The 25547-nt window shown below is 41.0% G+C and overlaps 1 protein-coding gene across 1 annotated transcript in view; it reads left to right on the top strand.

Moving 5' to 3' along the window:
- The window catches only part of GAD2 (glutamate decarboxylase 2), a 78723-nt gene that overhangs the window by 8836 nt on the left and 44340 nt on the right, over positions 1-25547 (top strand). The window contains exons 7-8 of the mRNA XM_023635319.2: positions 3143-3258; positions 9735-9814. Of these exons, the coding sequence (XP_023491087.2) occupies positions 3143-3258; positions 9735-9814 (196 nt within the window). The remainder of the gene's footprint in view (positions 1-3142; positions 3259-9734; positions 9815-25547) is intronic.

Raw genomic sequence — 25547 nt, 5'->3', positions numbered from 1 at the left:
TGTGTCAGGCATAGCAAAGGCCAGGTCGTGACTCTCTTCAGCAAATCTGCAAAGACGAGGGGATGAGGAGAGAGAGAGAAAATAAAGGAAAGGCAAAAAGATGAAATGATAAATGAGCAACAGTGGCCTGAAGGCCAGTGCTTAAAGTAAGTAGCTTTACCTCCCAGATCAGATCTGCTATTTTATTTTATGTTTTTAAAGGTACAGCACATTTTCTCAGGTGCTGAAGGAAAATGTGTTAGTTAAATGGCAAGGAAAATTAACCTTTTTTTTTTTAAGTCACTGAACACCAGCTGTGATGAATTTTAAGCTAGCCTTTATTTTGTAGGGAATTCAGGGCTTAGTTTTCCTTTGGAAAACCATCCCCTGTTGAGGGAACTTTGTCATCATTGTCTAGAACTGATGATATTTTAAGATATTTTTCATGAGGAATTATGTAGTGTTCAGAGATCAACATCATTTCTACCTTTATTCTTCCTGCTCTTATAAGGCTGGTTGTGTGATTGAGCTGTCCCTGAGGGAACAAAGAGCATCCTGGGCTCTCTTTTAATGGTCCCAGGAGTGGGGAAAGAATAGCTTCTCCTGTTGACCCTGAAAAGTTGCCTAAGGGCGCTTAAGCCAGGCCTAATTTACCTGGCTCATCTTGGAACCCACCTGCCCCAGAAAATACACACCCAGAGAAAGAATCCTCTTGGCAGTTCTGCTAAGTCAGGCACGGACTTAGGGCCTGCCCTGCCACCCTCATCAATGATGGAGAATGATCAAGTAGAGGAGACTTAAGCTTGATCACCCACATGCTCTCACGCCAAGATAGAAGCCTTGGATGTCATGCTACAGTGTAATGTAGACATTGTAAAGTGAGGAGAGGACAGAAGACAAGGCCATTGGCAACCTGTTTCTGCTCCACTTTCTACAAGGCGTTACAGAAGGGAGATGGATTATAACATCTTTTTTAGCTAATGGATGGCTTTCTAGGTAGCGTCTAACCTTATTCCTAGTTTAGAGGATCTCACAATTTAATGACTGGGGATAGGAAATTCACACATCTTATGTGCCTGAGATCTGAAAGTCCCGCTGCCTAGGACTAAACATGAAGAGTTAGGTCTGTGACTTGAATATATAGCTCAGCTCAGGTTGCCCTACACTTCCATCCATAACATCCAGAGGCTTCAAGCTTCGTGGAAAGTCCTTTGGGACTTCTAGAAGAAATCTGCTTGTGCTATGTCACCCACACCTGAGAGCCAGAAAGAACTGGAGCACTCTTCACTGCTCAGCAAGTCACGAAGGATTGAGGGGAAAAAAAGGGAAAGCTTGCTTAGTCACAAAGCTTTTCCTATCTAACAGGATTTTCAGAATGTCTCAGGTCTTGCTTGCGTATCCTTTGCCTGGAAGATTCACGGGAAATAAGAGCAGGCAGGGCTCATTTATCTGTCACATGCCTGTGTTGCACAATGCAGGCTGCTCTGTCCAGAGGCCCAGAAACCTCTTCATCCCTCTCAGGATTGCTGAACCTTTAGACAGAGAATGACTGAGGGGGGAGGCAGAGCTGGAGGTTTCTTGGATAATTGCACTGTGAAACCTGCTCTCTTTGTGTACATCTTTCCCTCTTTCTTCTGTCCTCCTTTCTCCCCAGCCTCTGTGAGAAGAACACCTAGGGTAGTAGTTCTCAACTGGGGGAAGTTTTGCCTGCCAAGGGACATTTGGCAATGTCTGGAGACATTTTTGGCTGTCACTACTGGGATGGGGGGCGTAGCGCTACTGGCATCTGGTAGGTAGAGGCCAGGGATACTGCTAAACATCCTAGAGTTCACAGGACAGCCCCTCCACGAGGAATTACCCAGCCAGGAATATCATTAAGTGCCAGGACTGAGAGACCATGAGCTAGAGTGGAAGACCCTTTAAAAGCTGGTCCCCCCCAGCAGCATCCTACACAGTCAGCCTCTTAGATAGGGTGCCTACTCAGAGCAGGCCTGACCTGGATTCTGCTTGTCCCAAGTCTCCAGGGTCCAGAAGAGGTAGGAATTGGCCTTGTTCTGACTGATGACGGAGCCAGGATCCGGGTGATGGAGCCAGCCTCTATATCAGGCTGCCTGCTTGCATCAGTGCCCAGGGGTCATGAGGGAAAACTTGTTGCCCTGCGTTGGCTATTCAGCTTGGCTCAGAGAGCCCTTCCACTCCTCAGCCACCAGAAGGGAAGGGAACACAAAGCACCCACATGTTGGCAAGACCTGGGTGCATCCCCCTTTGGGTGAGAGGGGGAGATAGTACCTTCAATCTGTCTCATGGTCTTACAACTTCCATGCCTGTATATTCATCTGCATTCACAACAATCTGTCTTTTCCCCTGATAGCTAAAATCCTAAACTTTTCAACAATCTTGGAGAAAAGCTCACTTTTTTTGCTTGTCAAATGAGACTCTACTTATAAAATACTAATCTTATGGTATGAAATCCTTGACAGTCTTAGGGCAACACAGGAAAAGAAATTCAAGATGAACTTAAAATTCCCTTAGTTGTGTGTTTTCCTGTAATTATGAAATAAAGTTTTGTTAATGAATACAATTATATTTCAACGATGTCTTTGAGAGGGAAGAACTGTTTGGGGGGAATTAACAGACGACTATGATAAGATGGGCTTAGATGTGTATCCTCATTCTATAAAAATTGTTGAGTTATAGTGCACGTCATGAACAGCAACTCATTTGTCTCAGTCTAAGTGCAAGGCATTGCATGAGCTGAAACAAAAAGAAATGTCTTCTCCATCAGGATATAAGTGGAATTTTCACAGGCTTAATGCAGAATGACCGTACTTGCAAGCTGGGAAGGAAGGCAACAATTTCTTAGTTCTTAAAAACCTCTTCAAAGGGCTTCCAGCAAGAGCAGCATCAACTGTAGATCCCCTTGGTGACAGACATGGAGTGCGGAGATGAGGTAGCATCTGCCCTGTGTTGGTCCTGATGCTCCTTCTCTGGACCCTCTTAGCTAGTGCCTGAGTCTGAGGATTCAATTCAGAGAATAGTCAATAAGGAGGTTTTCTGTATCCCAGGAGGCCTCTGGGTCGGCAGAAATAAGGAATGTGTCTTGCATGTGAAGTGACATTGATAATGACTAGAAAAGGTAACTGTGTGTTGCTGTGCACTTTAGGTGGCGCCATATCTAACATGTATGCCATGCTGATTGCACGCTTTAAGATGTTCCCGGAAGTCAAGGAGAAAGGAATGGCCGCTGTTCCCAGGCTCATTGCCTTCACGTCTGAGCATGTAGGTGTTTCCGTTCTTTCCAAGTTTAAGGATATATTCTGTAAAGCCTGAGCTGAAGGAATGGTATTTGGAAGAGCTTTATCCCCAGAGGTTCTCTTTCCAGAAGATGCTTCTTGGGAGAGAATGAGGGTAAAATGAGATGTCCTCCTTTCTTTCTGAAATTCAGGAAAACCCTCAAAGAGAAAGCAGAATGCTTCTACCCCTAGTTCCTACACTTCGTTTTTCTGTAATAATGTTGCATGTTGGGGGAAGGGAAGGAGGATAGAGGGCGGAGTGATTATGAGCTCATTTGAACCACTGATGCTGTACCTACATTACTCAAAACTCCAAAGTATCCTGTTGATGCAGTCTTTCTGTTTGAAAACTCTGATCAGATATTCTACCTCCATGGTGCTTGAACTATTTAATGTTAACCTTTGGCAGATTTAACCAGAAGTTTTATTGCTGTAGAGAAATGGCCTAGTGGTCTGTCACATCCAATCTCTGGGCCAGATCTGCCTCAGCCAAGCACAGTCTCCTGCCTACTGCCAGGCTGCTGGCCAGGCAGGGCGCCGAGAGCTTGGGTATTCCAGGGCATAGTACTTCGTGTTCCTTCCCTGGCTTTCAAAGAGTTAATGCCATTCTCCCTATGACCACTGAGGCATTGAGACAAAGGCCCATCTTGTTCACATAAATTGAGCTAAACAGCTTCAGCCTGCTAGGCTTTCTAGCTTTCTCTCACTTGCCGGGGTAAAGCAGCACACAAGCTCAAAGCCCACTGTAGCTGTTGGAGCAACATCTTGGTTCCAAACTCTCCTGCCACACAGGCCCTGCAATGGACCAGAGACCTGTTCTTGAAAGGCGTATGTAAGCATGACCTGGCGTGTAATTCCTAAGATGGTTCCTTCATGTTCTCTCCGTCAGAGTAGCTGAGGGTCTGGAGGACAGTTGCCTCAAAGATCAAGAAGCTCTCTGATGGTGGGGGAAGTAGAGATGGGGAGGAGAAAGAGGGGTCTATAGGGAGACTAGAGACAAGGGGACATCAGGGGAAGCGGGGAGTCATAGTGGACCTCAGATCGACTACAGAACTTTTCTTTTTCCTGTTTCAACTGGTTGTGTGTGTGTGTGTGTGTGTGTGTGTGCGTGTGTGGAGCTTCATAACAGGGAAACAAAGAGCAAGTACAGATTGGAAGCCAGTGAATACAATTCACAACCATAGCAGTAGCCATGGAATTAAAGGAAACTAATGATTTATGTTAAGAAACTGTCTTTAAACATCTTGGTTTTAGTCATGTTTGAGTATTTTATTTTTTTAATGCCCTTCCTCAATTTATAGGGGTAAAATTTAGCAGAGAAGACTACAGCCTGAAACCACCTGATGTTTTATTTTCCTATTGCTGCTGGAACAAATCACCACAAACAGTGGCTTAAAACAACATGAATTCATTATCTTATAGTCCTGGAGGTCAGAAATCTGCAATGGGTCAGGCAGGGTTGCATTCCTGCTGGAGATTGTAGGAGAGGTCCTTTCCCTTGCCTCTTTCAGCTTCTAGAGGCTGCCTGCCTTCGTTGGTTCCTGGACACTTCCTCCATCTTCAAAACCAACAGTGTAGCATCTCAACTCTCTCTCTCTCTCTCTGTCTGACCTCTGCTTCTGTCAACACATCTCCTTCTCTGGCTCTCACTCTCTCATCTCCCTCTTTCCCTTATAAGGACCCTTGTGATTGCATTGGATCCACCCAGATAACCCAGAACAATCTCCCATCCCAAGATCCTTAATTTAATCACATCTGCAAAGTCCCTTTTGCCATGTCAGGTAACATATTCATAGGTTTTGGGGATTAGGATGTGAACCTCTTTGTGGGGGAGGGCATTATTCAGTGAACCAAGCCTGACACCCCACCAGGAGATAACTTTCCTTTCTCAGCTTCTCCAAGGGATCCTTGATGTGTAATGACCCCCAGTGACCTCTGTTTAATATTCCTCCACACACACTCCATTCACTCCACCCACAAAGGGGAGGAGTGTTGGTACAAAAAGATCGAGGCCAAGGACAATTGATAGACCTTAGAGCTAGAAGATAGAGCTTTTGATTTAATAATAGATAGAAGGGTTAAGAGCTAAGATTTCCAACCTAGTGTGTCCTTTTTCTTTATTTGAAGTCTGGGTTGCTTCTTCCTTCCCCTAAGCAGCTGTTCTGGCTAGAAGGGCCTACAACTGCTTCTTGCTTGGGAAGGATCCCAGCTGAGGCCTTCTGGGGTAGGTGCCAAGAAGGTCTCTGGACGTGCTTATAGAACAGGCATTTGATTAGAGACATTGGCATCCATTTAGTCCACCATCCTTCATCCCCAGTCACCAAAGCCACACCTCAACATTGGGATTTGTGGCCAGAGTTTATGGCAATAAATAGTGAACATTTTCCTGGACTTGTTCTCTGAGCATACAGTCAAATTCAACAAATGCTTGTTAACTGTATACTACAACAAAGTGTTTGCCCTTATGCAGCCTATGTTTTAGTAAGGGACAGACAGTAAAATAATAAATATTTACTCTGATATCATGTGGTGACAAGAGAGAGGGACGGTCGTGGGCTATTTTACAAGATGGTCATAAAAGGTCTCTCTGGAGGTGATATATAGCAGAGACCTACCTTGAACAAGGGAGGGAGCCATCTAAATATCTGCAGGATGGTTTTCCAAGAAATGGAACAGCAAGCACAGAGGCCCAGAGGCAAGATCAAGTTAAGCAAGCTCACAGAAGATGAGGAAGACCGCTACCACCAGATAGAGAGAGGAGGGGAGGAAGGAGACAAGGTGAGAGAGGTAGCTGGGGACTGAGGGCTGTCTTAATCATCTCTGTGTCCCCTGAGCCAGCAGAGGCTTTCCCTGAAACCCTGTGGTCCTCTAGGGAGTTGAATGTAAGTTTCAGTTAAATATCTGGATGTGACCAACAATAGCTTGAAAGAATTAATGCAGCTTTCCACACTGCTTATCTAAATTGTAGTAGAGGCAGAGAAACAGACATGTCAAGAGACTGAAGTGGCTGGTCCCAGAGCTTTCTACCATTCTCCTTACTCTCCCACCATCCCTAAAGGCAGGTAAGATTGATCGTCCCCATTTAAGAAGGAAGGCGCTGCCATGCACCCTCCAGACATGTGGCTGGATGGAATGGCGGAGCTCATGCCCCTGGCCCAGCCTGTGGGCTCTCCTTCTCACGCATTCTTACTCTGGATACTCTCATCCCACTCCAACCCAGAAAACCTGCTTATTTTTTCAATTACAATTAGTTTATGTCTATAAAATCCCACACTTATTTGCACGTATTTTAAATGTCAGCGGAATCATGTAGCCTGTATCTAGATTACTTATGATTTTTTTAAAAGATAGAGAAATTAATCTTCCATCAACCTTGAATTTTTAATTTAGTATAAAATAAAAATCATATGGGTTCTAATATCTATTACCCTTGAATAGAAATATGTTTTGGTTCTAAATAAGCACTAGATTCTATCAGGAGTCTATTGTTATTTTTCTAAAATCAGGGTGGGGGAGGTAAGTGGGCTGTTCGTTAGCTCATTCCCCAGCTATTCTATTGATGAACATCTGGCTACAAGAGTCTTGATGATTTGGGGACACATCTGAATCCTTGTAGCTTCCAATGTTTCTTCATAGTTTCGCCTTCTGAAGCCACCCAGAGCAGTCTATTGCTCTACTCCCGCTTTAACACAGCCCTTCGGATATGAAGGTCACCCATGCCATGTGTCCCTCATGCCCTCTGCTCATGACCAAGCATCCTCTGGGCTCTCTCTGGACACCTGGTTTCCAGGCTCCTCAGCATCCAGGAGGTTTCTGTTCAGATGCTGCTCTGCTCTGATTCATCAACAAATGGTTCCATGAAACATGGTGCCAAGGATTAAAAACGATTCTCCAAGTGTTGTCTCACCAGCAGAGAGACATTCCATTTAAGCTGTCTTCACTTTTTCTTGCTCATTAGGTAGTACCTTTTTTTTCTCCCTAGTTCTTTCCTCTCCATGGGTCCCTTGCTATTTCTGGATAGCATTTAGCTATTTCCCTCCTCCTTTTCCTGAAAATAATAAACAGATGCAGTGTTCGGTACCTAATTTTCTTTTTCATGCCTCATATCACCTTTGTTCCCCGTCTTGAAGCTTTCTATTTGGGCATGTGTTTTTCTTTAAGTATGTGGCATTTGGAACAGTGATCAATTATCCTAGGTAATTGCTCCTCATTTGAGATTCCCTATTCTTTCTCATTAAAGACCAGACAAGACTACTTCCTCTCATTGACCAGGTGCGCCAGATCTCTTACTTATCCCCAATTTGCCATTTGGCAGTTTAGTGCTTACGAGCTTGTTCACTGAGGGGCCTAATTTGAGTAGCTTGTGCTTGCTCAGTGGGGCAGCTGGCTCCTCTGTTCTGTGCCCTCCTGGCAGTGACAAAATTAGCACCATTTTCCCCTGAGCTCCTCCCCTTCAGGGTGGCCCAGGGATCTGCTAACTATGCAAGAGAGAACGCTTTTTTTTGGTGGGGGAATAATGCATCTTTCCAAACCCAATTAAGCTTTCTCTCCCAGTTTCCAGGTATCTTGGTAAGGATTGTCCACTTTGTCTTTCTGAGCTTGTAAAATGAGTCTAATGGCTCTTTCTCATTACTTCTTAGCTACACTGGGCTTTTTTAATGCCTCTAGTCAGTGCCTCATTTACTGGTTTACATTATTTGCTGCTGTTATAAATATAATTCCTTCTGGCTTATGAGACACACTCCCAAAAATATGTGTTAACAGTTCCTATGCTGCCTATTTAAAATTTCAGATGAGTCAAAAGTGGGCATTCAAAAAGAGGTACTCTCTGGAAGCGTAACTTAAAATTCCAGTCAGCAACCCTTTGGAGATGTAAATTGAGGAAGCGGCTCTCTCTTTGGACAGCTTAATGATCTGTAGTTAATAGTAAGAGGCTGCTGGGCAGATGCAGGACAGCTGGGCTTAGGTTAGCCTTTCCCAGCTCTCCAAATTGCACAGTGATTACAGCCATTGAGATTCAGAATCCTACCCAGAATCAATAACCAAAAGCACAAACAAGGATTTAGCAGTAGCTTGTGAGTGTGGGCTTTTTCCACATGCTGTTCTGCCCAAGCCAGGCCCTGACACCTCCTGAGCCCACCCCAGGATGGGCAATCACCCGCACAACAAATAGCCCCTCCAGCAAGTCTGGGAGGGAGTGCTGGATTTAAGGCCAATTTCTCCTCCTACTTGAGTGCACACAGTTTCACTGAACTTGAGAGAAACTGAGTGTAATCTCTTGGAAGCAGAATATAAGTCTGAGAGCCATACAATACATAGCTGCTGGAGGCAGTTGATGTGTTCTTACGCCTTATATGTGAAATTGGCTTGGATTACTGTGTGTTGGGGTAGCAGGTCCATTTACAATTTTTAGTCTTGTTATCTTCACTCAAAAGCCCAAGTGAATTCAAAACAACAACAGAAACAAACAATCCTATTTAAAAATGGGAAAGGACTTGTATAGACATTTCTCCAAAGAAGACATACAAATGACCAATAAACACACGAAAAGATGCTCAATATCGCTAATCATTAGGGAAATAAAAGCAAAACCATAATGGGGTATCACCCCACACCCATTAGAATGACTATTATCAAAAAACAGAAAATAAAAACTGTTGACAAGGATGTGGAGAAATTAGAGCCCTTGTGCACTGCTGGTGGGAATTTAAAATGGTGCAGCTGCTATGGAAACAGTATGGCAATTCTTCAAAAATAGAATTACCATATGATCCAGCAGTTCCACTTCTGGGTATAAACCCAAAAGAATTCAAAGCAGGGCTCAAAGAGATGTTTGTGCACCCACGTTCATAGCCAAAAAGTGGAAGAAGCCAAGTATCCATTGGTGGATGAATGGAAAAACAAAATGTGGTGTATATATACCATGAATATGATTCAGCATTTAAAAGGAAGGAAATTCTAACGCATGCTACAACCTGGATAAAACTTGAGCATCTTATGCTCAGTAAATAAGCCAGTCACAAAAGGATAAATACTGTATGATTCCACTTATATGAGGTACCCAGAGTAGTCAAATCCATAAAGGTAGAAAGTAGAATGGTGGTCGTCAGGGGCTGGTGAGAGAGGAATGGGGAGACGTTGTTTAATGGGTACAGAGTTTCAGATTTGCAAGATGAAAAGAGTTCTGGAGATGGATATAGTGATGGTTGCACAACAGTGTGAATGGACTTAAGGCCGCTGAATCATATACTTGAAAATGGTTAAGATAGTAAGTTCTATGTTATGTGTATTTCATCACAATCAAAAAAATAAATAAAATCCCAAGTGAATGATACCATCTTCTTTCAGCAATCCAGGCTTTGGAGGGACAGGTTAGAAATAAAAGGAGAAAACAATAAAACAGCTGAGGGTGTGGATCCTGACTTTACGTACAACTAATTACAAATATGCTTTTTCTCACAGAGTCATTTTTCTCTCAAGAAGGGAGCTGCAGCCTTGGGGATTGGAACAGACAGCGTAATTCTGATTAGATGTGATGAGAGGTAAGCACGAATCTGCAACCCTTTTTGGTTAGTGACTTGCAAATTCCACACACCTACCTTTTAGTCCCAAAACGGGGATGACTGTCGGGCAGCAACCCTACCTCCATCCTGGCCACTGCCATTCTCTGTTTCTCTTTCACATGGCCTCTTGCTTGGAGTCCTGGGACCTTGCTCCTCAATGCCATGGAGCCTTTCCCATTCTTTGAATCCGAACCTTTGTTAAATCAATCAAAAAATTCTGCACCAAGAAGGTGCAGAAGGATATTCATCACCTGGGCACTTAAGCAACAACCAGCATTCGAGCGCTGATTTATGGAGGTGTCATCATTCTAGGCACCATGGATTATGTGAACTTGATGGAGTGATTACAGCAGGGGCGACAGTTTAGTGAGCAGGAGGTAAATAATGCCCCAGCAACTCATCAGCTTTGTGCTGGATCCAAAGAGCTCTCTTAGGGAAAATCCCTGTCTTAATTGGCACCCAAACCTCCTAGGTACTCTGGAAATGGGTGTAAGAGAGATTAAAAGGCATTTCCAGAATATCTGTGGGCATTTTCTCTAGCTTATTGCCCTGGAACCTATAAAAAATTAAATTCAGTCTTTAAGGAATTGAATAAGAAATTTCACTATATTAAAAGGAAGCCACTCACTTAACCATCTCTTTATTCATATGTACTTATTAGGTAGACATTTTTGATTGCCCAGCATGTCATGAGGCTCTGGAAAAGCATAAGGTCAAGGTGGGGAGATGTGGTAGCATCAGAAGGAGACAGATCCATGGCTGCCTTGCATGGCACAGAGGACATATTCTATCCATGGGTAGTTTGGAAGGCTTCATGCAGCAGGAGGGCCTTAAGCTGGATTTTTAAAGTTAGGGATGACTTGGATGGGTGGAGGGGAAAGTGGGAGCAATTCCAGGAGACCAAATACTACAAGCAAAGCCACAGAAATAGGAATGAGCTTTCGGGGCTCAAGGAGCTGGGCCTGACCAGAGGCGTTGCGGGGAGGGGACAGCCATGGCAGATTCCATTGGCCACCGGGGATTTTGCAAGCTCAGAATCCAAACTGATGAATAAGCATGTCTCCCTCTGGGAGGTAAAATTACAAGGGCTTGTCACTTTCTTCTTCACATTTTATACGTTGCCTGATTTTGTTTAATTGTTTGCAATGAACATATTCATTTTACAATTAAATCCACGTGGTTTTACTTTTTCTTTTGGGGGGAAAAATGCTTAACTCAGCCTTTGAGCTTGATAGGTTTGGAAACAGGATAACTTGCAGGCATTTTTATCCAAGAAGGCATGAATGAAACCACCCTTCAGGGAGCAAGGAAGAGGAGAGATTTGGGTCGTGATGCCGGGTGAGAGGCTGCGGCATGAGGCGGGTGTGAAATGACAGAGGACTGGAGTGAGGGGGACACCTTTTGAAAAAGAATCTGCCTTGTATTTTTAAGGCTACCAGTGTTTGTCACTATCAGGTACTTAAGAATTGAGATTTGAGAAGAAAACTGGCACACAAAAAATATTACTAGCTGGGGGTGAAGGTTTAGATGACTTTAAATTTCTTAATCTTTAGCCAAACTGTTATATGTAAGGAGCCCAGAATTCAGGGAAGAATCACGTAGACAGGCCCTCTCTCCCTAACCAGCTTAGTTAGCAGGTGTTCCTTGAGTTGAACCCCAGTGGCTGATAGATGAGCTGGGAGAATGAACGGAGGGGGCCCTTGACTCCACTCCTTATGGCATCAGTATTGCTGCTTCCGCTCCTATGAAAACCAAGTAGTGACAATGGGAGTGGCCACGGGATGCGTCCACCAGGCCAGCCAGCCAGCCAGGTATTCATGGGAGCCAAAGCCTGACCTGAGGACAAGTGACTTTCTGGAAGCAGCATCATGCCCCAAAGAGAGGTGCAGGCCGGTAAGAAGGAAGAACAAGAAGGAAAAGCAAAAGAGTTGCAGGGAAAGGGACCCCAGACAGGGCTGCCAGGACAGAGGCCAAAAGGTGCCTGTCCTTCACCCATAGCAGAGAAAGGAGCAGAAAGTCGAGAATGCTGGAAAACCACAGGGGTCTAAAACCAGTGACTGGCCAGGTGGCCTCAGATTTTAAAGTCAAAGAATTTTATTTCAACAATTTTAGAAGCCCTGAGAAAAACTAAAAGACAATGCTAAAAATTATTGGTGTTTCAGAAAATACCTCACTGTCCACTGCCCCTCCATCGGCATATGCGCCCATTGGGAGGGTACAGAGGGAAGGAGGCCATCAGGCAGCTAAGGCTGGGGGGGCTTTCTCCTTCTGCTCATGAGCCTTGTGGGATGGGAAAAGAGGAAGAGGAAGAAGACAGAAAAAAGGAAAGAGAAAAAAAGATAACAAATAAAAGATGTGAGAAATAAGGCTCAGGAGAAAGAAATTTGTGGTGGAAATGTGACGTGAAGCAAGGACGAGGGGCATACTGGATGGAAATATAGGTGGGAGCAGGAACAGTTGGTTGAGCTTGACAGGTTTGGAAACAGGATAAAAAGGGATAAATGATCATTTTTACTTTCTAAAAAGCAATACATGCTTACTTTAAAAAAAATAATAGAAAATAACATGGAAAATCATAGTTCCACCAACCAAAGATCATTACTAATACCACACTAGTGTCTAAAAATCTCTTTTTAAGCATTAAGCTTTGTTCTTTTTTTCTTCTTTTTTTAATTTATGTATTTGTGATCATGTTTCTTTTTCTAACTAGACATGCAACATAAATGTTTTTCCATGTTATTACAAACAAAAACACACTTCACTACATAGTATTTGAGGAGTGACGATGTCAGAAAGCACGTTAGTATTTGGAGGAGCTGGCTCTGGAGCTGGACTGTTGGCAATCAGGCCTCAGCTCCAGCACCAGCTCGGCAAATGGCTCTCTGTGCCTCCGGTTCTTTACTGGAAAAAAGGACAAATAATGGCATCTGCTTCATAGGGTTGTTCTGAAGATTAAATGTGTTGGCAAACGTAAAATGCTAAAAATGACACCTAGAACAGAGCAAGCACAAACATCAGACCTCTCCTGCACGTGTCCCTGTTTGGGTGTTGCTGTTATAAATAACCTTTCCATCCTTCAGTGAACATTCTGATGTGCCCAGGGCTTCTCCATTTACGATTATTTCTTAGTATAATTGCGAACACACTATATGAACATTCTTAAGGAAGGTGATACATCAGGCCAAATTGCCTTTCCAAAGGTTTCATCAATTTATTTTCCTAGCAGTATTGTATGAGAGCATGTTAAAAAAGAAAAAATTAAAGCTGTATTGTAGTTATGTGTAGTCTTTAATTCTATGTTGACAATTCACATCATCTGTGTAGCATGAGTTTAAGGCTGAGAGCCTGGCCTAGACAGCTTAAGTGAAATTGAAGTGTTTGGGGTCAGGAGCCAAGGAGAAGGGCTTAGACAGTCGTTTGTAGCCCCCATTGCAGTCAGAATCAGTGAAAACACTCTTGGCAGCCATTTTGTTTCTATTACCATGTCCTTGTGAAAGTCAGATGGGCAGTTCAGAAAATCACTGAGGCGGATGGGGTGGGTATCTACATTCTTGTTCCTCCAATGTGCTTTGCAAAGTCCATCCAGGCTTTGCAAAACATGAACCTGGACCTCCTCTCTGAGGCTTTCGTTTTTTACAGTTACTCTTTCCAACTCTGCACGCAGTCCATCAGTGCTGGGGTTTTATCTGGTCTGCAGACAGTTGACTTAGTAGGAAGCTCATAGTTGAAGGCAACATCCTAGTGAAGGAGAACCGTCTATGCCTTTCTAACAACAATCCCAAAGCCACATGTGGAAGAAGATTCCACGAGATCGGGTCCCGTAATTAACAATCACAGGGCTCAGTTCAGTGACCCGTTCAGAGTGAAATGTGGCTCTCAGTTAAAATGAAGAAAGAGAAACAAAGAGTAAATCTTCATTTGTTTGGAATACGTTCTCTCAGAGTTGAAAATCAAAAAGCATTTTAATTTTGTTATATATACACTAATAAGTAAAACAAGATAAAGTAATGGAAAACTCAGTTCACCATGGCCTACACGTTAATGGAAGTATTATAACTGAAAAGAGTATTCTATTTTGTAAAAATTAATTATTAAATTCAAAAGAGGAAAATGTGGGGCCGGCCAGGTGGTGCAGTGGTTAAGTTCATGTGCTCCACTTCAGTGGCCCAGGGTTCGCAGGTTTGGATCCCAGGCACGGACCACGCTGTGGCAGCATCTCATGTGAAAGAGAGGAAGATTGGCACAGATGTTAACTCTGTAGCAGTCTTCCTCACAAAAAAAGCAGTAAAATAAAAAATAAATAAATAAAGAGGGAAATGTGTGAAATGAATCCTTCATTTTATAAGTTCTAGTTTAAGAGCTCCCTTTCCTTGTTAGCAACAAGTTGAATATTCACAGTGATGAGGTTAATGAATTTTACTTATGTTGTTGGGTCTCACATTTGCAAAATTTAAATTAGTGGAATCTAAATTAATTATGCATTAACGTATCTAAGGATAGAGAAGAAAAGTCTGAGCTAATATCTAAAGGAAAATAAATATTTGTGAAAGAAAACTGAGGGATATTTCATAATTGGATTAGGCCACTGAACAAAAGGATTTTTCCCAAAGTTTCAGTCAGGCGAGGATGGAAAACTTCTCTTCTGTGGATGATAATTTGGGAGAATACAAAATTCTGTAAGATGGAAGAGGGTGCCCTGTGAGCTACTTCTTTTGGCTGTAGGCAGTGGCCTTGGTTGAAAACACAGTGGTGGACAAGGTGGACATAGTCACAGATGCTGCAAAACTTAGTCAGCAGAAGGCAGTGCAGAAGGCAGGCTGAAACACACAGAGGCCATGGCATGTTCTAAGCCATGCATGTGAGAGAAGTTGGCTTGTTCAAGGAACTGAGAAGAACTTCTGGAGGGAAGTGGTCAGAATGTCCTTGTCATAAAGCACCTTATGAGCCATACTGAGCTGTTTGGATTTTAGGCTGAAGACATGGGACATCACTGAAGGGTTTTGAGCAGGAGAGCCACATTGTATTTTTATGTTAGAAAGATCATTTTAAATGCAGAGTGAAGTGTAGATTCGAGGCTGGCAGTCAGTGTCTATGGTAGTAATGTGACTAGGAGATGATGAATGGTAGGCTGAGCAATGGAGACGGAGTGTTGGAATTAATAGAAATTATTGATTGATTGGTGTACAGGTTGAGAGAAGAGTCAAGGATGAATGCCAGGCTTCTGGCTTGCCAGCTAAGTCCATGAGATGCTATTCTCTAAGATAAGGAACTGTGGCTGAAGTGAAAAGCTCAGATTTGGAGATGTTGAGTTCAATGAGCTTATGAGACATCCAAGTGAGGGTGTCAGGTAGGCAATTGGAAATAGGAGCCTGGAGCTTGGATGGTATACAACGGATGCCATGTAGAATGGGCCTAGGAAAAGACTCTGAGGAGCATCCACATTTCAGGGACAGGCAGAGTCAGAGGAGCCTACAATGGAGACTGAGAAGGAGCAGCCAGAGTTGTTGGAGGAGAATGAGGAACTGGGCCATGAGGGCCATGAGAGTGTTTCTAGAAGGAGCGGTTAACAGTATCAGATGCTACCAATAGATGAAATGAGGTCAACAACCACCCATCATTTACTTACAAGGAAGGGGCTGGTGAGTTTGAGAAGAGAGGTTTCAGCGGAGCAGTGAGGGCCGGAGGCAATTCGCAGTGAGTTGAAGGGTGAGTGGGAGAAGAGGAAAGAAAACAAATACAGGCAGCATTTCCAGAGGTTGAGCTGCAGAGGAGAGGGGGGAGGGGAGGAGGCAGGCAAATACAGGTGGAAGCTGGAGGGGGCATTGAGTCCAGGATGGTTTTTGGTCTTATTTCTTCTCAACTGTGAGGTGAAGGACCTCCTAGAGTGGAAATGTGAATTATATGCAAAAAAGAAAGGATAAAATAGATAGCAGAGGTTTCATTTTCCTAGTAGAGTTCCTTATTCTTTTAGCTAAAATTGTGTAGGATCTTTCTCTGAGGAGCTCACGAGAACTCTGAAATTATCTCACATTATATACGATTGGAAGGAAACAAGAGGGAGAAAAAAACAGGAATGGTGATGGGAAAGCAGGGGAAAGGTCTAGAGAGGACTGATGAGGAGGGGAGGGGCAGAGACCTGACGTGCGTTGTGTGGACAAGTTGCTAATGCCTTTCAGTTCAGAAACGCTCAGAGTCGGAAAGGGTTGGAAATCCAATCTTTTTTTTTTTTACCTTGTATTTTTGTGAATAATTTCAAACTCAAAAAAATTGCAAGAATATTAACAAGAACTCCCATATACTCTACCCCCAAATTCACCAATTGTTAACATTCTGACATACTTGCTTTGTCATTCTCTTTCTCTCCATAGATATAATTCAATATTATATATTGAGTATTACACTATTCCATATATAAATTATATGTATATTATAGGTATAGTTTTTTCTGAACCATTTGAGAATTCCTTGCAGACATCATGCTGCTTTACCCCTTAATACTTCAATGTGAATTTCCTAAGAAAAGCATGTTCACTTACATAATCACAGTACAATTATCAAAATCAGGAAATTTGATATTAACGCAAGACTATTATTTAATCTGTACACCGTATCCAAATTTCATCAATTGTCCCAACGATGTCCTTTAGTGCTAATTTTAACCCAGTACAGGATCACACATTACATTTAGTTGCCACGTCTCTTTAGTCTCCTTTAATCTGGAACACTTCCTCATCTTTCCTCTGTCCTGTATGGCAGGGATATTTTTGCAGAGTATAGACCATCTCTTTTGTAGCATAGTTCTTAATTTGAGTTTGTCTGATATTTCCTCATGATTACATTCTGTGATGCATTTGGGGCAGGAATTCCAGGGAGATGCCCCTTGTCTTTCTCAAGTGCACCTTGTCAGGAGGTTTGTCACCTCAGTGGTGAAGTCAACTGTGACCATTTGGTTAAGGGTGTGTCTGCCAGGTTTCTCTACTGTGAAATGACTATTCTCTCCTTTGCAGTTAAGAAGGATCTTGTAGGGAATGCTTTGAGACTATATAAATATTGCTTTCCTCCTGAAACATCCACCCACTAGTTTAGTATCCATTGATGACTCTTGCCTGAATTATTATTATGATAGTTGCAAAATAGTGATTTTCAAACTCCATCATTCCCTCTACATTTCTTAGTTCCTTCCATTCCACTGTAAGGTAGAGCTCTCCCTCTCTCTCTGTTATTTATTGTCAGTGTGGACTCACAGGTACTTGTAGAAATTAATTCTCTCTAGCTCTCTCTCCCACTTTCTCCCCTCTCTCTTCCATTTCTCCATCTTTCACCCCTCCCTTCAGGAGTTCCCTTAAGTTATCTAAATTACTAGTAAATTGCTGTAAAACCTTACAAAAAATAAATCTGACCAAGATTTGTGACACCTGTTGGCACAGGACTAGAAAAGTCACTGACCTTCCTAGCTCCCATGTAACACAAGAATTCTGTTAGCTATTTTTTATTTTCCTCTTCAAATTTTAAAATTGATATCATAATAGTTTATAGCATTGTGAAATTTCAGTTGTACATTATTATCTGCAAGCCACCATATAAATGTGCCCCTTCACCCCTTGTGCCCACCCCCTGACCCTCTTCCCCTCTCATAACCACTAAAGTCTTCTCTTTGTCCGTGTGTTAGTTTATCTTTCACATGTGAGTGAAATCATATGGTGTTTGTCTTTCTCTGTCTGGCTTATTTCACTTAACATAATACTCGCAAGGTCCATGCATGTTGTTGCAAATGGGACAATTTTGTCTTTTTTGTGGCTGAGTAGTATTCCATTTTAATGGCTGAGTAGTATGTATATATACACCACATCTTCTCTATCCAATCGTCAGTCAATGGGCACTTGGGCTGCTTCCACATCTTGGCTATTGTGAATAATGCTGCAATGAACAAAGGGATGCATAAGTCTTTTTGAATTGTTGATTTCAAGGTTTTTAATAAATACTCAGTAGTGGGGTAGCTGGGTCAAATGGTATTTCTATTTTTAGTTTTTTGAGAAATCTCCATACTATTTTCCATAGTGGCTGCACCAGTTTGCATTCCCACCAGCAGCGTATGAGAGTTCTATTTTCTCCACATCCTCTCCAACATTTGTTATTTTTTGTCTTGGTGATTACAACCATTCTAACGGGTATAAGGTGATATCTTATTGTAGTTTTGATTTGCATTTCCCTAGTGATTAGTGATGATGAACACCTTTTCATGTGCCTATTGGCCATCTGTATATCTTCTTTCGAAAAATGTCTGTTCATATCTTCTGCCTGTTTTTTGATCAGGTTATTTGTTTTTCTGTTGTTCAGTTGTGTGAGTTCTTTACATATTTTGGAGACTAACCCCTTGATAGATATATGGCTTGTAAATATTTTCTCCTAGTTGGTGGGTTGTCTTTTCATTTTGTTCCTAGTTTCTTTTGCCTTGCAGAAGCTCTTTAGTCTGATGAAATCCCACTTGTTTCTGTTTTCTTTCATTTCCTTTATCCAAGTAGATATGGTATTCAAAAAGATCCTTCTAAGACTGATGATGTCAAAGAGTATACTGCCTATACTTTCTTCCAGGAGTTTTATGTTTCAGGTCTTACCTTCAAGTCTTTGATCCCTTTGGAGTTAATTTTTGTGTATGGAGAAAGATAATGGTCTACTTTCATTCTTTTGCGTGTGGTTGTTCAGCTTTCCCAACATCATTCATTGAAGAGACTTGCCTTTCTCAATTGTATGTTCTTAGCTCCTTTGTTGAAAATTAGCTGTCTGTAGTTGTGTAGTTTTATTTCTGGGCTTTCGATTCTGTTCCATTGATCTGTATGTCTATTTTTGTAAGAGTACCATGCTATAATGATTACCATTGCTTCATAGTATATTTTGAAGTCAAAGATTGTGATGCCTCCAGATTTGTTCTTGTTTTCTCAGGATTGCTTTAGCTTTTGGGGTTCTCTTTTTGCCCCATATGAATTTTAGGATTCTTTGTTCTATTTCCATGAAGAGTGTCAGTGGGATTCTGATTGGGATTGCATTGAATCTGTAGATTGCTTTAGGTAGTATGGACATTTTAACTGTATTTATTCTTCCAGTCTATGTGCATGGAATATCTTTCCATTTCTTTATGTCATCATTGATTTCTTTCAATAACATAATTTCCATTTTATAGGTCTTCCACCTCCTTGGTTAAATTTACTCCCAGATATTTTATTCTTTTTGTTGCAATTGTAAATGGGATTGTATTCTTGAGTTCTGTTTCTGCTAGCTTGTTATTAGAGTATAGAAATGCAATTGATTTTTGTAAGTTGATTTTGTACCCTGCAACTTTGCTGTAGTTGTCGATTATTTCTAATAGTTTTCCAGTGGATTATTTAGGGTTTTCTATATACAAAATCATGTCATCTGCAAACAATGGGAGTTTCACTTCTTCATTGCCTATTTGGACTCTTTTTATTTCTTTTTCTTGCCTAATTGCTCTGGCCAAAACCTCCAGTACTATGTTGAATAAGGGTGGCGAGAGTGGGCACCCTTGTCTTGTTCCTGTTCTCAGAAGGATGGCTTTCAGTTTTTCCCCATTGAGTTTGATGTTGGCTGTGGTTTTGTCAAATACAACCTTTATTATGTTGAGGTATTTTCCTTCTGTACCCATTTTACTGAGAGTTTTTATCATAAGTGGATGTTGGATCTTGTCAGATGTTTTCTCTGCATCTATTGAGATGATCATGTGTTTTTTGTTCCTCATTTTATTAATGTGGTGTGTCACATTGATTGATTTGCAGATGTTGAACCATCCCTGTGTCCCGGGTATAAATCCCAGTTGGTCATGGTATATGATCTTTTTAATGTATTGCTGTATTCAGTTTGCCAATATTTTGTTGAGGATTTTTTCACCTATGTTCATCAGTGATATTGGCCTGTAATTTTCCTTCTTTGTGTTGTCCTTGTCTAGCTTTGGTATCAGAGTGATGTTGGCCTCATAGAATGTTATGAAGTGTTCCATCTTCCACAAATTTTTGTAATAGTTTGAGAAGGATAGGTGTTAAGTCTTCTTTGAATGTTTGGTAGAATTCTCCAGAGAAGCCATCTGGTCCTGGAATTTTTTTTGGGGGGGGGGGGTTGATTACTCTTTCAATCTTTTTACTTGTGATTGGTCTATTCAGATTCTCTATTTCTTCTTGGTTCAGTTTGGGGAGGTTGTATGAGTCTTATAATTTATCCATTTATTCTAGATTGTCCAATTTGTTGGCATATAGTTTTCATAGTATTCTCTTATAATCCTTTGTATTTCTGTGGTATCTGTTGTAATTTTTAATTTTTCCTCTTTCATTTCAAATTTTATTTATTTGAGCCTTCTCTCTTTTTTTCTTAGTGAGTCTGGCTAAAGGTTGGTCAATTTTATTTATCTTCTCAAAGAACCTGCTCTTTGTTTCATTGATCCTTTCTGCTGTTTTTGTTTGTTTGTTTCAATTTCATTTATTTCTGCTCTAATTTTTATCATTTTCCTCCTTCTGCTGACTTTGGGCTTTCTTCTTATATTTCTAGTTCTGTTAGGTGTAGTTTAAGATTGCTTATTTGAGATTTTTCTGGTTTGTTAATGTGGGCCTGTATTGCTATGAATTTCCTTCTTAGGACTGCTTTTGCTGCATCCCATGTGAATTGGTATGGTGTATTTTCATTCTCATTTGTCTCCAGGTATTTTCTGATTTCTCCTTTAATTTCTTCAATGATCCATTGGTTGTTCAGTAGCGTGTTGTTTAGTCTCCACACATTTGTCATGTTCCCAGCTTTTTTCTTGTAGTTGATTTCAAATTCCATAGCATTATGATTGGAAAAGGTGCTTGATGTGATTTCAATCTTCTTAAATTTATTGAGGTTTGCCTTGTTTCCCAACATATGGTCCATCCTTGAGAATGTTCCATGTGCACTTGAGAAGAATGTATATTCTGCTCTTTTTGGATGGTGTGTTCTATATACAACTATTAAGTCTATCTGGTCTGGTTTTTCATTTAATTCCACTGTTTCCTTATTGACTTTCTGTCTGTATCATCTATCAACTGATATAAGCAGGGTGTTAAGGTCCCCTACTATTATTGTGTTTTTGTTAATATTTCCTCTTTAGATTTGTTAATAGTTCCTTTATGTACATTGCTACTCCTGTGTTGGGTGCGTATATATTTATAAATGTTATGTCTTCTTGGTGGAGTGTCCCTTTCACCCTTGTAGTACTGTCCCTCTTTTTCTCTTATTGCCTGTTTTGTCTTGAAGTCTACTTTTTGTGATGTAAGTATGGCAAGACCTGCTTTCTTTTGTTTGCCATTGGCATGGAGTATTGTCTTCCATCCCTTCACTCTGAGCCTGTGTTTGTCTTTAGAGCTGAGGTGTATTTCCTGGAGGCAGCATATTGTTGGGTCTTGTTTTTTTAATCCATCCAGCCACTCCATGTCTTTGGATTGGAGAATTCAATACATTTACATTTAAAGTGATTATTGATATATGATGGCTTAAAACTGCCATTTTATCACTCGTTTTCTGATTCTTCTGCCTTTCCCTTGTTTTTCATCCTGTGTATTTTGGTCTACCAATTCAGTTTGGTAACTCTCTATGATAGTTTTCTTAGTTTTCTCTTTATTTATCATTTGTGTCTCTGTTCTGACTATTTGTTTAGTGGTTACCATGAGGGGTTTGTATAAAAAAATCTCATAGATGTGATAGTCCGTTTTCTGATAGCCTCTTCTTTCCTTAGACTAAGCCAATTCCATCCTTTCCTCTTCCCCTTCTAAGTTATTATTGTCTCAATTTATTCCATCTTGTGTTGTAAATTTGTGGTTAAAATAACAAGATTGTATTTATTTTTGATGTTTTCCTTCCCTTTATCTTTAATGTGATAATTAAATGTTTGCTAACCTGTTCTGATAGAGAGCTGCAATTTTCTATTTGTGTGCCTATTTATCTCCTTGCTCAAGGCTTTGTAATCCTGTTCTTTTCCCTTTTTTTTCAGGTATGAGGGGCTTCTTGATCATTTCTTGTAAGGAGAGTCTTGTGGCAATTAACTCCCTTAGCTTTTGTTTATCTGGGAAAGTTTTTATTTCTCCATCATATCTGAAGGACATTTTCTCTGGATAGAGTATTTTTAGCTGAAACATTTTGTCTTTCAGAATTTTGAATATGTCATTCCACTATGTCCTAGCCTACAAGGTTTTTGCTGAGAAATCTGCTGAAAGCTAGATAGGGGTTCCTTTGTAAGTTATTTTCTTCTGCCTTGCTGCCGTTAATATTTTTTCTTTGTCATTGACTTTGCCAGCTTTACTACTATATGACTTGGAGAAAGTCTTTTAACATTGACATTGTTATGAGATCTAATAGCTTCTTTCACCTGTATTTCCAGCTTCTTCCCCAGGTTTGTGAAGTTCTCAGCTATTATTTCCTTGAACAAGCTCTCTGCTTCCTTCTCCTTCTCATCTCTCTCTGGAATACCTAGAATCCTTATGTTGCATTTCCTAATTGAGTTGGATATTTCTTGGAGAATTTCTTCATTCTTTTTAGTCTTAGTTCTCTCTCCACCAACAGAGGCATTTTTATGTTTCTGTCCTCCAAGCTGCTAATTCTGTCCTCCATAAATTAGCTCTGTTATTCAGGGATTCTAGATTTTTCTTTATCTCAATCGTTGTGTTCTTCATCTCCCACATTTTTGATTGGTTTTTCTTTATAGTTTCAATCTCTTTTGTGAAGAAGTTCCTGATTTTGTTGAACTATCTATATTTTCTTGTAACTCATTGAGTTTTTTTATGATAGCTACTTTGAATTATCTGTCATTTAGATTATAAATTTCTGTGCCTTCAGGATTGATTTCTGGGTGCTTGTCATTTATCTTCTGGTCTGGAGTATTAAAATATTTTTTCGTATTGTTTGATAGTCTGGATTTTTGCATCTGCATAGTGATATTTGGTCATGGCTTCCACCTTCCACCACTGGGTGGGGGTCAAGAGCTGTGTATTCTGCACCTGCCTTGATCCACAACTCACTTGCTCGCTTGGTCACAGCAGCTGCTTTTCCATCATATGCACAAGCACTCTAGTAAGTGGCTGAACTGGAGTGCCAGGCAGGGGGAGGGGCACTTTCTTCCACTTGCAGAATCCTGGGGGCTTCTCGCTCTGCCCTCACTACCTACTCTCCTGGAGTGCTGGCTTGATGAAGACAGCCCCACAATAGTTTAGCCACCTCTGTATGGGGCTTTCCCTTGGGCTGAGAGGGAACTTGGAGAGCAAAGGTGTTCCTGCGGAGGGCTGTCCCTCCCCCCTCTCCTCTCAGAACTGCACCCAGTCCCAGGGTCACTGCCATTAAGGAGGGAGAAGAGATCCCCTTACCTCCTTCCACTTCCTCTGGGGGTCCAGCACCTCCACCTTCAGACATATGGCTGTGTGGGTATCTCAGATGTCTTTGTGTTGTGTGAATGTCCTCTGTTGGTTTATGAATGTCCTTTTCATTGCATCTTAGAGGAGAGAGTCTAAGGGAAACATTCTACTCTGCCATAATGGTATCTGTTAACTATTTTGATTAATACTTTTATATCACAAAATTAACTGTTTATGATTTTGCATACATTTTAATTTTTTCTTTTAACATACCATTTAGCTTTATAAATTACAGTTAGGTTACATTTCTCTATGCTTAAGTACCACTCTTTATCATAAAATTGATTTAAACAATTCAAAGTATAAATAATCTGAGGTTATTATACTCTTTTATTAAATTAGCTGAATTGTGGCCAGTGCCTGAAGGTGGTTAGGGAAGCTAATTAACTCTTTCAGGTCCTTGGGGGCTGTTGAGTGCCCTGTAACAGAATAAACTTCACAGAGACCTTGAATCAATTATTATTGAGCAGGGCTGTGGCAAGACCTCTGAGTGTCATATTGCCTGTGGATTCAGATGCAGGGAACTCTGAGGTACTGGGGGGAGGGGGGTGTGCTTCATTATGTCCTATATTAGGAAGGATTATAAAATAATAGCTGACACTTAGTGAGTGTTTATTATGTGCTAGGCATAGTCCAAAGCATTTTACACAATTGATCTAATTAATTTATTTATTAGAGACACAAAAGAGTACATTCCCTCACATTTACCTGATGCTTACATAGTTTGTGAAGTTTCTATGTACACAACAGTCCTAAATAGTATGGTAAGTTCTCCTTTCTCCATCTGACTCATAACCCCAGCAGAGGTGTCTCATGTCCAAGGACGCATAGCTTGGAAGTGAATAATCAGGGCTTGGACTGAGAAGAGAACTGCTAGTGTTCACTAGTTAAACATGACCCCTTCTTTTTTTCCCCCAATTTTTTTTACTATGGTAAAATACACATAAAATTTACCATCTTAACTTTTTTAAGTATACGGTTCAGTGATGTGAATTACATTCATATTGTTGTGAAACCATCATCACTGTCCATTTCTAAAACTTTTCATCTTGCAAAACTATCACTCTATACCCATTAAGCAACATCTCCCCATTTCCCCTTCCCCCAGCCCCTGGAGCACACCATTATACTTTCTGTCTCTATGAATTTGACTACTCTGGGTACCTCACTCCTTTTTGTCTTTTTGTAGTTGACTTATTTCACTTAGTGTAACGTCCTCAGGGTTCATCCATGTTGTAGTGTATGTCAGAATTTCTCTCCTCTTTAAGGCTAAATAATATTCCATTGTATGTACATACCACTTGAGTTGCTTCTACATTTTAGCTATTGTGAATAATGCTGCTGTGAACATGGGTGTACAGATATCTCTTTGAGCCCTGCCTTTAATTATTTGGGTATATACCCAGAAGTGGACTTGCTAGATCATATGGTAATTCTACTTTTAATTTTTGTGTGTGTGTGAGGAAGATTGGCCCTGTGCTCTTTTTGCTTGAGGAAGACTGTGGCTAAGCTAACATCTGTGCCAGTCTTCCTCCACTTTATGTGGGACGCTGGCACAGCATGGCTTGACAAGTGGTGCTAGGTCCATGCCCGGGATCGAAACCTGGCTAATCTGCACCACCAAAGTGGAATGCATGAACCAACCACTATGCCACTGCGCCAGCCCCCTATTTTTAATTTTTTGAGGAAGGGACATACTGTTTTCCATAGTGACTGTACCATTTTACATTTCTACCAACAGCGCACAAGGGTTCTAATTTCTCTACACTGGTGTCAACACTTTTTATTTTCTGTTTGTTTTTTATAGTAGCTATCCTAATGGGTGCGAGGAGGTATTTCTTTGTGGTTTTGATTTTCGTTTCCCTAAGGATTACTGATGCTGAGCAACATTTCACTTGCTTATTTGTCATCTGTACGTCTACTTTGGAGAAATGTGTATTCAAGTCCTTTGCCCAATTTTTAAAATTAATTTCACCAGTTTATTTTTACTTGTTTTGAAGAAATATTTTCCCAGCTTTATTGAGGTATAATTGACAAATAAAAATTGTATATATTTAAGGTGTACAATGTGATGACTTGATACACATATACATTGTAAAATCATTACCACAATCAAGCTAATTAACACATCTATCAGCTCACAAAGTTACTATTTTCATGTGTGTGCAGTGAGAACACTTAAGAGTTACTCTCTTTGCAAATTTCAAGTGTACAAAACGTTATTAGCTATAGTCACCAGGTTGTACATTAGATCCTCAGAGCTTATTCATTTCATGACTGGATGTTTGTAC

This window comes from Equus caballus, chromosome 29, assembly GCF_041296265.1.
Source record: "Equus caballus isolate H_3958 breed thoroughbred chromosome 29, TB-T2T, whole genome shotgun sequence".
Taxonomy (NCBI): Eukaryota; Metazoa; Chordata; class Mammalia; order Perissodactyla; family Equidae; genus Equus; species Equus caballus.
Note: the sequence above shows the minus strand (reverse complement) of the source record. Positions and strands in the feature narration are given on the sequence as shown.